This window comes from Argopecten irradians, chromosome 4, assembly GCF_041381155.1.
Source record: "Argopecten irradians isolate NY chromosome 4, Ai_NY, whole genome shotgun sequence".
Classification (NCBI taxonomy): Eukaryota; Metazoa; Mollusca; class Bivalvia; order Pectinida; family Pectinidae; genus Argopecten; species Argopecten irradians.
In genome coordinates this window covers 19,306,470-19,321,335 of record NC_091137.1, presented here as the reverse complement: position 1 = coordinate 19,321,335, position 14,866 = coordinate 19,306,470, and the positions used below count along the sequence as shown (strand labels likewise).

The window sequence follows — 14,866 nt, the reverse complement described above, 5'->3', positions numbered from 1 at the left end:
ATATAAAAGACTACGAAATTGAAATTTATCCTGTACATAGATATAATCTTCAGATCATTTTCAATGTACAGCGAACAATATGGGTTTGCCTAGTTGACCAGAAAAATACTCCTCTAAAATAGAGCAAAGTCAAGCTTTACATAGAACATGACGTATTTTTTTCCAAAACGAGGCCGCAGCAAACAAACACGGAAGCGTGCAACAAAAAGTCAGATGGCAGTGACAGTTTGCCACGGCATGTTTAGTTAAAAAAACAAGAACAAATCGAAGTACGATGGACTGTTTATACATATCATATATGCTAAAACACTTCACAATGTTACTTACATAACGCTCGCTAGCTTAGCTACACCAAACATACATGTAGTTAGTCTGCGGCTGTATGTGCGCAGCATATGTGTTGAAATTTAACTCACCACGTGCAACGCCGTTACACGAGTCCCAACAGATCCGGGCAAGTTCCGCTTGAGATTTGGCTTCTGTTTCTTCTATCGCTACATGCCATCTCTGAATTTAATTCCCTATAAATATCCTAGGGTGCTACCGATTCCATTATAATTTCCTCCACTTTGTTGCCGATCCAGACACAGTTTTTTTTCTCACACGCTTTCGATCATCCATGTTTTGTTTACGCTTAGTACGCAGCAATGCGCATGCGCGAAACTTCGACAACCCAAATCATTGCAGCCTCATTTGCATCGTATTTCGTCCGTCAGTCGTTTTATATATATCAAGGATTTCCCTCAATTTTGTATTCAAGACACGTTTGTTCAATTTCATACGCATTAATTAAGAAATTAAATTGAGGTACTTTTAATATGATTTTTCGTCTTTTCTCCTATTTGTCCGGTTTTACAAAAAATATTTATTTGCTTGAGCGAAACCTACCTTTAAGGTTTTCACTTTTTGTACTTTTTTCTGTAATCATGGAAACATTACTGAAAATGGCAGATTTTTGTGTAAGAATCATTTCCGGAGCGCAACTCTAAAACCAGCAGAGATATTTCCATGAAACTTCATAGACACCATTGTTCTTATGGTCTAGTAGTGCCTTTTGCTATTTTTAGGTTTTCACTTTTTGTGCTTTTTTCTGTAACCATAGAAACATTGCTGAAAATATCATATTTTTGTAGTAGGTTCATTTCCGGAGCATAAATCTAAAACCAGCAGAGATATTTCCATGAAACTTCATAGACACATTGTTCTTATGGTCTAGTAGTGCCTTTTGCTATTTTTAGGTTTTCACTTTTTGTGCTTTTTTCTGTAACCATAGAAACATTGCTGAAAATATCATATTTTTGTAGTAGGTTCATTTCCGGAGCATAAATCTAAAACCAGCAGAGATATTTCCTCGAAACTTCATAGACACATTCTTTTTATGGTCTAGTAGTGCCTTTTGCTATTTTTAGGTTTTCATTTTTTGCACTTTTTCCGTTACCATGGAAACATTGCTGAAAATATCATGGTAAATGGTAAATGTTACTTTGCAAAACTCCACCCATCTTTGTGTATATAGTCTAATATAAATGTCAAGGCTGTATACCTGATTCAACAATTGCAGCCCCGCTCTACTTGAATTATACTCCATCTTTCTTTAGCTCAACTTCCTTTTTCCTGTTTTTTTTTCATACACATAAGTCTCCACAATCAAACTTACTTCAGCTTTGATATCTCCATTGGCGGGGGATCTGAATGACTATGTCCTTGTTGATTTAGTTTTTCCTTTCAGTGTATTCAATATTTTATAGAACCTTAACTAAACCTTGTGAGGAATTGCTGCTGTAATCAGGCTTAATGAAGAACAATTTTTTTGGCAACCAATGTGTTGTGTTCATTTACTGTTTTAGGAAAGTGAACTGGAGAAACTTTGTCTAATACTGAGCAGCAAATCAGGTATTGTCTTAACTTGGATATTATGATCAGAACTTAATTAGTTTAAATTCCTTATATATTCTATAATGCATGTGTATTCACCATATATCAATTAGTAGTTAAATTAAAGATTGACTTTAAATTCAATGTCCAAATGACAGAATCATACATAGTACATTTACATTCTGTTCTTGATGGTTAATTTGACCTAAGTCTGAACATTTCCATACATTGTTATAGGATGTTTAAAACACCCCGACTATTATCAATATGTTAGCGGTAAAAAAACTGTAAAGATTGGCAAGTGATTATAACCTGTAATTATTAAGAATAATAGCATTCTGTTTGACTCAGCTCTTATCATCAGAGATGTTATTATTAGCAGGTGATTACCAGGATTTGTTTAGGATAGCAGCTGTCAGTGACATGATGATGGAAACTGTGGCCAAACTTATAACAAAACATGAGTCAAATCTCCTTTACGAGGAGGTAGTCGTCTGTTTTGCACAGGTTTGTAATTGGAAATACTCCACACAAAATAGTACAATTGGGGAATTGATCAAATTAATAAAGGAAAGTTCAGTCAATCGTATGAAGGCAAGTTTATAAAGTCATCAGACCCATAGAGTCAGGATGACCTATAGCCATCAGCCTTTGTCCATCTGTGTTTGCTATGCACTGTCTACAGTACTGCCTACACTTTTCACATATTAAACATCTTTTCATGTTCCACCAGGGGAATAGCCATCACGATTACCATTTTAAAGTTTAAACGATCTTAAATTCAGCATCTTCAAAAATATATTTAACAATGGCAGTTTTGTTTAACAGACACAGTTTGTGTGGGTTTATATGTTTTGTTCATTTCCAATGACCTAAACATCATAATCAGGTAACAAGAGTTATTTTATGCCTCAGTTCATGGTCGGTATCAACACATCGGCCAAACAAAACACTGTTCATAGATAATCACTGCTATGTAAAGTTTGTTTCATCAACAGATGTTACCTCACTTTGTGTATAAAGAGTGGAAGAGAGTTACACTGCTGACACTGAGAATTCTGGACGTTGGATATCTGGTTCCTCAACACCATGACTTTAATCAGGGAGACATGGGGACACAGACTAGAGGTACGGTAGTGAGGGAGACATGGGGACACAGACTGGAGGTACGGTAGTGTGTCATGTTAATATTGCAGGATATGCTGCAGAATTATTCTAAATTAAGTAAAACATTCATTTCACTATTTTTTAATTTGATCGGGTATGAAAAACAATTATTTGCAGACTGTAAATCTGCATAAAGTGCATATAATGATATTATTCAATTTGATTATTGTGTTGCCTGCAATGAATCTGGGAAATAGTTTCCATCAATAACTTTAGTATTTATTGTCCGTTTTCAACCAAATTTGGTATATTGCTTTATATCAATGTGATCTCATATTAGTTCAATAATGGACAAAATCCGTCAACATTTGCAAGAGTAACAGGACTTTAAAATCGTCAAAACAGATAAATCTATGGTTTCCGCTCGATACCTTAAATATTTATAGTCCTATTTCAACCAAATTTAGTATATTACTTTATATCAATGTGATCTCATATTAGTTCGAAAATGGACAAAATCCGTCAATATTTGCAAGAGTTACAGGACTCTAAAATTGTCATATCATATAAATTCATGGTTTCCACTCGATAACTGAAATATTTATTGTCCGATTCCAACCAAACTTGGTTTATTATATTATATCAATGAGATCCAGATGAGTTCGATAAGGGTCAAAATCCATCAATATTTGCAATTGTTACTGGACTTTAAAATTGTCATATCAGATAAATCCATGGTTTCCGATCGATAACTTAAATATTTATTGTCCGATTTCAACCAAATTCGGTATATTGTTTTATATCAATGGGATCCGGATGAGTTCAATAATGGTCAAAATACGTCAATATTTGCAAGAGTTACAGGACTTTAAAATCCTCGAAACAGATAAATCTGGTTTCCATTCGATAACTATAGTATTTTTTGTCCAATTTCAATCAAATTTGGTATATTGCTTTATATTAATGTGATCTCGGAGTGGTTTTATACTGGTCAAAATTTGTCAATATTTGCAAAAGTAACAGGACTTAATAAATTCACCTGATTATTAACAATATTTTCAACAGTTACTGTAAATAACTATTTTTTTCTGATGCTCATGTGCAGACGACACATCCACTTCCATGGAATTCTTGTTCAAGGGATTCTTTTTCTTAATCAGTATTCAGTGTATTTATTGTAATGTCACGATGTCAGGTATTTGTGCCATTCTCAGATTTTTTTCATAATGATAACGAAAAAAAGGAATCGCCCAATCAGAAAGGCAGATTTAGTATGAAAACAAGGAAAAATCAATTATCAAATATTGAAACTGTTCTAAGTGATACTTCTTAGCTAGTTAAACTATTAGTTAGAAAAAACATTACAGAATCCATTTTACTTTTTATACTGAAGTCTGACAGTAGAAGTCTATCAGATATTATAAAATTTTTAGTATTTGGAGGCCAACAGTGTTACATATTGAAAGTGTTGATGTACCTTTACAGGCCTAGTTCTATTGTTGAATCTGTCACTGTTACCATCTCTATATTACCTTTACAGTCCTAGTTACACTGTTGAATCTGTCACTCTTAAAGATGCTCCACCGCTGACAGATGGTATTTTTTCACTATCAAAATCACGAGCAGACAATTAAATAAATTTCTTCAGATACAAAAGTTACTTACTTTACACCATTACCACCACTGAAAAGTTTGAGCTTCTAATTTTACTTCAAGTCAAAAATATGAAAAATAATTAATTGCATCCCGAAAAAATTCTGTGACACTATATCCCATATGGAATGAAATACTGATTGCGCATGCACCAAAGGTGAAATAAATTATTTTATATATTTTTTAAAGTTAATTAGGCATATATATTCACGATTAGACACCAATTAATGTTCAAATGACGAATATCATTTTTGCTCTGTCAGCGGTGGAGCATCTTTAACATCCCTGTATTACCTTTAAAGGCCTAGTTCTACTGTTAATCTGTCAATGTTAATATCCCTATATTACCTTTACATGTCTAGTTACACTATTGAATCTGTCAATGTTAATATTCTTATGTTACCTTTACAGGCCTAGTTCTACTGTTGAATCTGTCACTGTTAATATCGATATCCCTATATAACCTTTACATGCCTAGTTACACTATTGAATCTGTCAATGTTAATATTCTTATGTTACCTTTACAGGCTTAGTTACACTATTGAATCTGTCAATGTTAATATTCTTATGTTACCTTTACAGGCCTAGTTCTACTGTTGAATCTGTCACTGTTAATATCGATATCCCTATATAACCTTTACATGCCTAGTTCCACTGTTGAATCTGTCACTTTTAATATCCCTATATTACGTTTACAGGCCTAGTTCCATTGTTGAATCTGTCACTGTAAACATCCCTATATTACCTTAACAGGCCTAGTTCCACTATTGAATCTGTAACTGTTAACATCCATGTCTTACCTTTACAGGCCTAGTTCCACTATTGAATCTGTCACTTTTAATATCCCTATATTACGTTTACAGGCCTAGTTCCATTGTTGAATCTGTCACTGTTAATATCCCTATATAACCTTTACAGACCTAGTTCCACTGTTGAATCTGTCACTTTTAATATCCCTATATTACCTTTACAGACCTAGTTCCACTGTTGAATCTATCACTTTTAATATCCCTATATTACCTTTACAGACCTAGTTCCACTGTTGAATCTGTCACTTTTAATATCCCTATATTACCTTTACAGACCTAGTTCCACTGTTGAATCTGTCACTTTTAATATCCCTATATTACCTTTACAGTCCTAGTTCCATTGTTGAATCTGTCACTGTTAACATCCCTATATTACCTTTACAGACCTAGTTCCACTGTTGAATCTGTCACTTTTAATATCCCTATATTACGTTTACAAGCCTAGTTCCACTATTGAATCTGTCACTGTTAACATCCATGTCTTACCTTTACAAGCCTAGTTCCCCTGTTGAATCTGTCAATGTTAATATCCTTATGTTACCTTTACAGACCTAGTTCCATTGTTGAATCTGTCACTGTTAACATCCATGTCTTACCTTTACAGGCCTAGTTCCATTGTTGAATCTGTCACTGTTACCATCCCTATATTACCTTTACGGACCTATACTAGTTACACTGTTGAATCTGTCACTGTTAACATCCCTGTATTACCTTTACAAGCCTATAGGCCATGGGCTAGGAGGGTTCCACATGCACCCCTCCCCCCCCAAACCTCCGAACCAATATTTTTCTTAACCCTTATGACCCACTGATCACAAATCAAAATGTTAACATTGCATAAGTTGGGATGAACTTCCGGTTATGACGTCATCAAGATGGCCGCCATCTCAAATTTCACTAAAAAATGAAAAATAGTCATAACATTGACATTTTTCAACCGAAGTAGACAAATGAGGTATTAAAATGACCACAATAGAACACTAAAAACATATCAGGACCAAATAACCAAATATATGTAGTGATTTTTACGCAGAAAGTGAAAAAATAGGATTTTAAGCTCAAAAATGGTATTTTTTTAGTAAATTTTTCATATTTTGCTTGACGCAACAAAAACCTTTTCCAACCGCAAACTATTATTTCTAATTAGTTTTTTGTCCACTTATAAATCAGTTTAAACAAAAACAAGAAAAAAAAACAATGTTAACATTGTATGAGTTCCGGTTATGACGTCATCAAGATGGCCGCCATCACGAATTTCACTAAAAAATGAAAAATATTCATAACATTGACATTTTTCAACTGAAGTAGACAAATGAGGTATCAAAATGACCACAATAGAACACTAAAAACATATCGGGACCAAATCATCCAATATATGTAGCAATTTGTACGTAGGAAATGAAAAAATAAGGTTTTAAGCTCAAAAATGGTAATTTTTCAGCAAATTTTTCATATTTGTCTTCATGCAGCAAAAATGTTTCCCAACAATTATTATTGATCGTAATCAGTTATTTGATCTCTTGTCAATCAGTAAAAACAACAACAAAATATATAGAAATGCAAAAGAGAATTATTGTTATACCATCATTTGGTTTACAAAGCATCACCGTTTGCGTATACAGGTCATAGGATAGTGTATTTTTCCCAAACCGCCGAGACTACAGTTTCCTGGTGTCTTAGAATTTCCTGAATATAATAGTGGCTATTGAAAATTTAAATCTTAACAAAGAATTTTAGGTTGGCTGAATATCTAAGTGGGACTTCAAAATAATTCACTTTCATGTTCGAAATGTTGTACACTAGTAGCGTCTCAAACTGAATTATTACAGCAAAATGCCAACTAATAGCTATATGGTATCAAATTAAAACTGCGGTAATTCTGTCGTCCCGTAAATACCATGACACTTTCCGAAACGTTTTGTGCCTTTTAGAATGAGCACATCCAGTGTTATTTCCTGTGTATAACGTCAGGAAATGTCAGATGGTTACTTAACAGTGTCACATATTTCTTTCACTAGTTCTTTGTCTTCGATAGCGATGAGCTGATGAGCTAATGTGACATTACATTACCGGGTTGCCATCGTGGTTGTAGCTTGTCAACCGTCCATGGCCAGAGTTAACATAAGAAACATCAGTGTCAAGGATGTAGGAGTTCTTCCTGTTTCCAACCTAGTGATTCAAATATCGTATATGATGTTCCAGACCATCAGATCCATATTCTGCAAAGGTTTGAGCTGGTTCTCCTTATTTCGTATGAAGCACAATTCCTCATTCTTGTGAACCTTCAGTGACCACAGATGGCACAGGTGGGTTCTTTGAGGTCATAAATGAGGTCTGCAGTGAAGTTCCACTATTTGCCAAGTCTGAAAAGCACTGTAGAAAATTTTATTTCTGGAGAGTTTCCAATGGTCTCATTACGCATACACCAGATGTGACACAACCAGCACCTTCAAGGGAGTGGGAAAAGTCAGACCAATGAAAAACATCTAACATTAATGGCCTCATTAATGACCTCGATGATATCACCTGTGCCATTTACGGGCGCACGAGGGTCCACTAGATTAATGAATGGTACTTCATACAAATTATGGAGCTATGTGCTGAGGAGAACCAATTCCACCATTCGAATAATGTGGATCTGGTGTAGTTTCCATTATGCCGAAGAAGTCTGGAACAGTATATACGATATGTTAGAATCTGAGGGAGATCCCACATCTCTGAACCTATTGTTCCTGATATGAACTCTGGCCAAGGATGGGTTATGAAAGATGACAGGCAAGAACAACACTGGTAATGTACTGTCACATCAGCTCATCGACATTGAAGACAACGCTATGGCTTTTGACGAATTTGATACTGATATCTCGATTATTCTGATAATTTGGACTACCAGCTACCAGACATGCCGAGTCTCTTCAGTTGATGGAGCAGTGAGGCGAGAAAGCACGTACAATGATAATGGTTATCATTAAGAACCAGTGAAAGAAATATGTGACACTGTAGTAACCATCTAACATTTTGCCTATGCTATGCATAGGAAATAAACAATGAATGTTCTCATTTTCAAAGACACAAACGTTCTGGAAAATGATATAAACAGAAACACAGGCTTAGGTTAGATTTGTTACTCTATCAGTAGGTGTTGTGCTGTAATAATTATTTTTGAGACGCTGGTCAGCGTCAGCGGTTTCGAGTTCGAAAAATAGCATATGCCCATTATACGCACCTGGTGATGTTTTGTAAACCTAATGAGGGTATAACAATAATTATCCTTTGCATTTCTATATATTTAAATTTTTATGGTGTTTTCGTTGATTGATAAGAGATCAAATAACTGATTACGAATAATGATTTGTTGTAGGGAAACATTTTTGCTACATGAAGACAAATATGAAAAATTTGCTGAAAAATTACCATTTTTGAGTTTAAAATCTTATATTTTCATTCCCTACGTGCAAATTGCTACATATATTGGATGTTTTGGTCCCGATATGTTTTTAGTGTTCTATTGTGGTCATTTTGATACCTCATTTGTCTACTTCAGTTGAAAAATGTCAATGTTATAAATATTTTTCATTTTTAGTGAAATTCGTGATGGCGGCCATCTTGATGACGTCATAACCGGAACTTATACAATGTTAACATTGTTTTTTTTTTCTTGTTTTTTGTTTAAACTGATTTATAAGTGGACAAAAAACTAATTAGAAATAATAGTTTGCGGTTGGAAAACGTTTTTGCTGCGTCAAGCAAAATTTGAAAAATTTACTAAAAAAATACCATTTTTGAGCTTAAAATCCTATTTTTTTCACTTCCTGCGTAAAATTCACTACATATATTTGGTTATTTGGTCCCGATATGTTTTTTAGTGTTCTATTGCGGTCATTTTGATACCTCATTTGTCTACTTCGGTTGAAAAATGTCAATGTTATGACTATTTTTCATTTTTTAGTGAAATTTGAGATGGCGGCCATCTTGATGACGTCATAACCGGAAGTTCATCCCAACTTATGCAATGTTAACATTTTGATTTGTGATCAGTGGGTCATAAGGGTTAAGAAAAAATATTGGTTCGGAGGTTTGGGGGGGGGGTGCATGTGGGACCCTTTTAGCCCATGGCCTACTAGTTCCTCTGTTGAATCGCTCAATGTTAATATCCTTATGTTACCTTTACAGGCCTAGTTCTACTGTTGAATCTGTCACTGTCAATATCCCTATATTACCTTTACAGGCCTAGTTCCACTGTTGAATCTGTCACTGTTAATATCCCTATATTACCTTTACAATCCTAGTTCCACTGTTGAATCTGTCACTGTTAACATCCCTATATTACCTTTACAGTCCTAGTCCCACTGTTGAATCTGTCAATGTTAATATCCCTATATTACCTTTACAGTCCTAGTCCCACTGTTGAATCTGTCACTGTTAATATCCCTATATTACCATTACAGGCCTACTTCCACTGTTGAATCTGTCACTGTTAATATCCCTATATAACCTTTACATGCCTAGTTCCACTATTGAATCTTTCACTGTGAACATTCCTGTTTACCTTTACAGACCTAGTTACACTGTTGAATCTGTCACTGTTAACATCCCTGTATTACCTTTACAAGCCTAGTTCCACTGTTGAATCTGTCAATGTTAATATCCCTATATTACCTTTACAGTCCTAGTTCCCCTGTTGAATCTGTCAATGTTAATATCCTTATGTTACCTTTACAAGCCTAGTTCCCCTGTTGAATCTGTCACTGTTAATATCCCTATATTACCTTTACAGTCCTAGTGGCACTATTGAATCTGTCAATGTTAATATTCTTATGTTACCTTTACAGGCCTAGTTCTACTGTTGAATCTGTCACTGTCAATATCCTTATATAACCTTTACATGCCTAGTTCCACTATTGAATCTTTCACTGTGAACATTCCTGTTTACCTTTACAGACCTAGTTCCTTCTTGAATCTGTCACTGTTAATATCCCTATATAATCTTTACATGCCTAGTTCCACTGTTGAATCTTTCACTGTAAACATTCCTATATAACCTTAACAGGCCTAGTTACACTGTTGAATCTTTCACTGTGAACATTCCTGTATTACCTTTACAGGCCTAGTTCCATTGTTGAATCTGCCACTGTAAACATCCTTATATTACCTTTACATCCCTAGTTCCACTGTTGAATCTGTCACTGTTAACATCCATGTCTTACCTTTACAGGCCTACTTCCACTGTTGAATCTGTCACTGTTAATATCCCTATATTACCTTTACAGTCCTAGTGGCACTATTGAATCACTCAATGTTGATATTCTTATTTTACCTTTACAGGCCTAGTTACACTGTTGAATCTGTCACTGTTAGCATCCCTATATTACCTTTACAGGCCTAGTTCCACTGTTGAATCTGTCACTGTTAATATCCTTATATTACCTTTACAGGCCTAGTTCCATTGTTGAATCTGTCACTGTTAATATCCTTATATTACCTTTACAGACCTAGTTCAACTGTTGAATCTGTCACTATTAATATCCCTATATTACCTTTACAAGCCTAGTTCCACTGTTGAATCTGTCACTGTTAATATCCCTATATTACCTTTACAGTCCTAGTTCCACTGTTGAATCTGTCAATGTTAATATCCCTATATTACCTTAACAGGCCTAGTTCCACTGTTGAATCTGTCACTGTTAATATCCCTATATTACCTTTACAGTCCTAGTTCCACTGTTGAATCTGTCAATGTTAATATCCCTATAACATTACGTTTACAGGCCTAGTTCCATTGTTGAATCTGTCACTGTAAACATCCTTATATTACCTTTACAGGCCTAGTTCCACTGTTGAATCTGTCACTTTTAATATCCCTATATTACCTTTACGGACCTATACTAGTTCCATTGTTGAATCTGTCACTGTTAACATCCATGTCTTACCTTTACAGGCCTAGTTCCATTGTTGAATCTGTCACTGTTAATATCCCTATATTACGTTTACAGTCCTAGTCCCACTGTTGAATCTGTCAATGTTAATATCCCTATATTACCTTTACATGCCTAGTTCCATTGTTGAATCTGTCACTGTTAACATTCCTATATTACCTTTACATGCCTAGTTCCACTATTGAATCTGTCACGGTTAATATTTCTATCTTACCTTTACAGGATTAGTTCTACTCTTGAATATGTCACAATTGATGCATGACATCATGCTGGTCCTCCAGTTCACTACCTTAGTAACAGTTAAGGCTGGTCTTCTACACTGTACAAAGTGCTACGTCGGTGTTATAAAGGTAAAAAAAAAGTTTCATATTCTGTAAACAATCCATTATATGGCAATTGAAATATTATATGGTGTTAAAAGTAGACTAAGGATATCCTATAGCTAAATATTTGCCTATGCTGATGGTGGCTAGAAACATTTTGGTATTGGATAGCTGACTTTATATGATGTGATAAATTTGAATGAAATTTCTCTTATTTAACATGCTATTTTTTTCTTTTTAACCTTTAAACTGAAGAAAAGTTTTTCCTTCAATATTTTAAAAGAAAACAATGCTTGTTTTAGTCCCATGGCTATCAACACATATCGGGTAATTTAGGGCCATTTTAATAAGTTGTTTTCAGGTAGCCACATAACATGAAATTAACCTATCAATGATAGAATACCTGTTTCGGGGGTGATACAGATGTCATAATACGTATTGTAATCTTTTATCCTCCATCTGTCTATTGTTTTACTGATAAACTTTTAACTATTTTCCCATCAGGAATGCGTCCTGGCTGGCGGTGCTGATCTTACCATGTTGGAGCAATCAATACTGCTCACTGAAGTCTTTAACCATATCTGTCATGCCACCCAGTGGATGCCTCTGGAAACTCTAGATCCTGCGGATGTTTTACTGCTGGACGTAGTGTGCTCGCTGGAACAACTCAAAAACGATCTCGACATGAACATGTTTGGAAAAACTTTCACTGACAAATTGAAATGCCTGACACAGAGTTCAGCCTCTGTAAAAAACCCTGACACAAAAAACATGCTAGAGAAGAAGATCACAGTAATTTTGAATTGTGGATCTTAAGTCTAATAAAAATTCAAATCGGTATAGAATGTATTGCCTTAAACGTCATTTTATAGTTAATACATGGTATGTTACAACCCACTTTGAAAATAAACGCACTTTAAAATATTATTTCAAAGTGTGTTAAATATGATGCAGGTCCAACGCACTTTGAAAAATATTTTGTTGTTTCAGTTTGCGTTAATGTGGAAGTTGTGATATCACCCTAAGGACCGAGGGTGTAGGCCAAGCTCATTATTAACTCACTTGGCCCGAAGGTCCGGTCAGCTTATGTCATGCCGGTGTGTCCTTCGTCCGTCCGTCAACATTTCCTTTAAATCGATACTAGTCACAGAGTTGTGCATGGATTGTAACCAAATTTGCCAGAAACAACCTTGGGAGTAGGGGAACAAAGTTTGTGTTAATTGACTCCGACTCCCACGCTTCAGTGATATAGCGCTATAAAAAGGGCAACAGTTCCACTATACAAGAAGACGCAACATGAATATACCGCAGTCTCCCAAAACACACACCTCGCACAACATACACGCAACACACCGCATACATGGGAGGCCGTTCATACATGATCCTAGCTGTAAATAGGACTTAAATTAATCAAACAAACATACAAACAAAGACTTCCCTGGCAGGAGGGACGGGGCCCAATAATGGAAATAGAGGTAAATTATATAAATCCCTGCTAGTCCTAATGTTCAAGTTCTCCATGGATTGAAACAAAATTTGGCCAGAAACATCCTTGGGGGAAGGGGAACAAAGGTTGTATCAATTTTGGCACTGACCCCGGGGAAGGAGATCTAGAGGCGTGGCCCAATAGGGGAAATAGAGGTAAATTCTATAAATCGCTACTTGTGCTAGAGTTCTGCATGGGTTGTTATCAAATTTGGCCTAAATCATCCTTGGGGGAAGGGGGATAGAGTTTGTATAAAATTTGGCTCTGACCTCCAGGGGGCAGGAGGGGCGGGGCCTAAATGGGGAAATAGAGGTAAATTCTATAAATCGCTACTGGTCCTAGAGTTCTACATGGATTAAAACCAAAATCAATGAAGTTATCATTGACAATACCTACACCATACCAAGTTATCATTGACAATACCTACCATACCAAGTTATCATTGACAATACCTACAATACGCAGTTATCATTGACAATACCTACCATACCAAGTTATTATTGACAATACCTGGCATACCATGTTATCATTGACGATACCTACCATACCAAGTTATCATTGACAATACCTACCATACCCAGTTATTACTGACAATACCTACCATACCCAGTTATTACTGACAATACCTACCATACCATGTTATCATTGACGATATCTACCATACCAAGTTATCATTGACAATACCTACCATACCAAGTTATCATTGACAATACCTACCACACCAAGTTATCATTGACAATACCTACCATACGCAGTTATCATTGACAATATCTATCATACCAAGTTATCATTGACAATATCTATCATACCAAGTTATCATTGACAATACCTATCGTACCAAGTTATCATTACCATACCAAGTTAACATTGACAATACCTACCATACCAATTAATCATTGAAAATAACTACCATTCAAAGTCCAAAGTTATCATTGAAGATACCTATCATACCATGTTATCATTGACAATACCTACCATACCCAGTTATTACTGACAATACCTACCATACCCAGTTATTACTGACAATACCTACCATACCATGTTATCATTGACGATATCTACCATACCAAGTTATCATTGACAATACCTACAATACGCAGTTATCATTGACAATACCTACCATACCAAGTTATTATTGACAATACCTGGCATACCATGTTATCATTGACGATACCTACCATACCAAGTTATCATTGACAATACCTACCATACCCAGTTATTACTGACAATACCTACCATACCCAGTTATTACTGACAATACCTACCATACCATGTTATCATTGACGATATCTACCATACCAAGTTATCATTGACAATACCTACCATACCAAGTTATCATTGACAATACCTACCATACCAAGTTATCATTGACAATACCTACCATACCAAGTTATCATTGACAATATCTATCATACCAAGTTATCATTGACAATACCTACCATACCAAGTTATCATTGACAATACCTACCATACCAAGTTATCATTACCATACCAAGTTAACATTGACAATACCTACCATACCAATTAATCATTGAAAATAACTACCATTCAAAGTCCAAAGTTATCATTGAAGATACCTATCATACCATGTTATCATTGACAATACCTTCCAAACCAAGTCATCATTGACAATATCTACCATACCAAGTTATCCTTGACGAAACTTATCATACAAAG

General features: G+C 35.2%; 1 protein-coding gene across 2 annotated transcripts in view; it reads left to right on the top strand.

Annotated features, from left to right (window-relative positions):
* LOC138320856 (uncharacterized) overlaps positions 1-12,548 on the top strand; it is a 39,414-nt gene extending 26,866 nt beyond the window's left edge. Inside the window, exons 12-16 of one of the 2 annotated variants that reach the window (XM_069264126.1) lie at positions 1,848-1,893; positions 2,258-2,382; positions 2,874-3,003; positions 11,603-11,730; positions 12,208-12,548. In XM_069264126.1, the coding sequence (XP_069120227.1) occupies positions 1,848-1,893; positions 2,258-2,382; positions 2,874-3,003; positions 11,603-11,730; positions 12,208-12,519 (741 nt within the window). In that variant the 3' untranslated portion in view covers positions 12,520-12,548. Of the gene's footprint in view, positions 1-1,847; positions 1,894-2,254; positions 2,383-2,873; positions 3,004-11,602; positions 11,731-12,207 lie in introns of both variants that reach the window. The other variant, XM_069264125.1, reaches the window with a different exon arrangement.
* Positions 12,549-14,866: the final 2,318 nt, after the last annotated feature.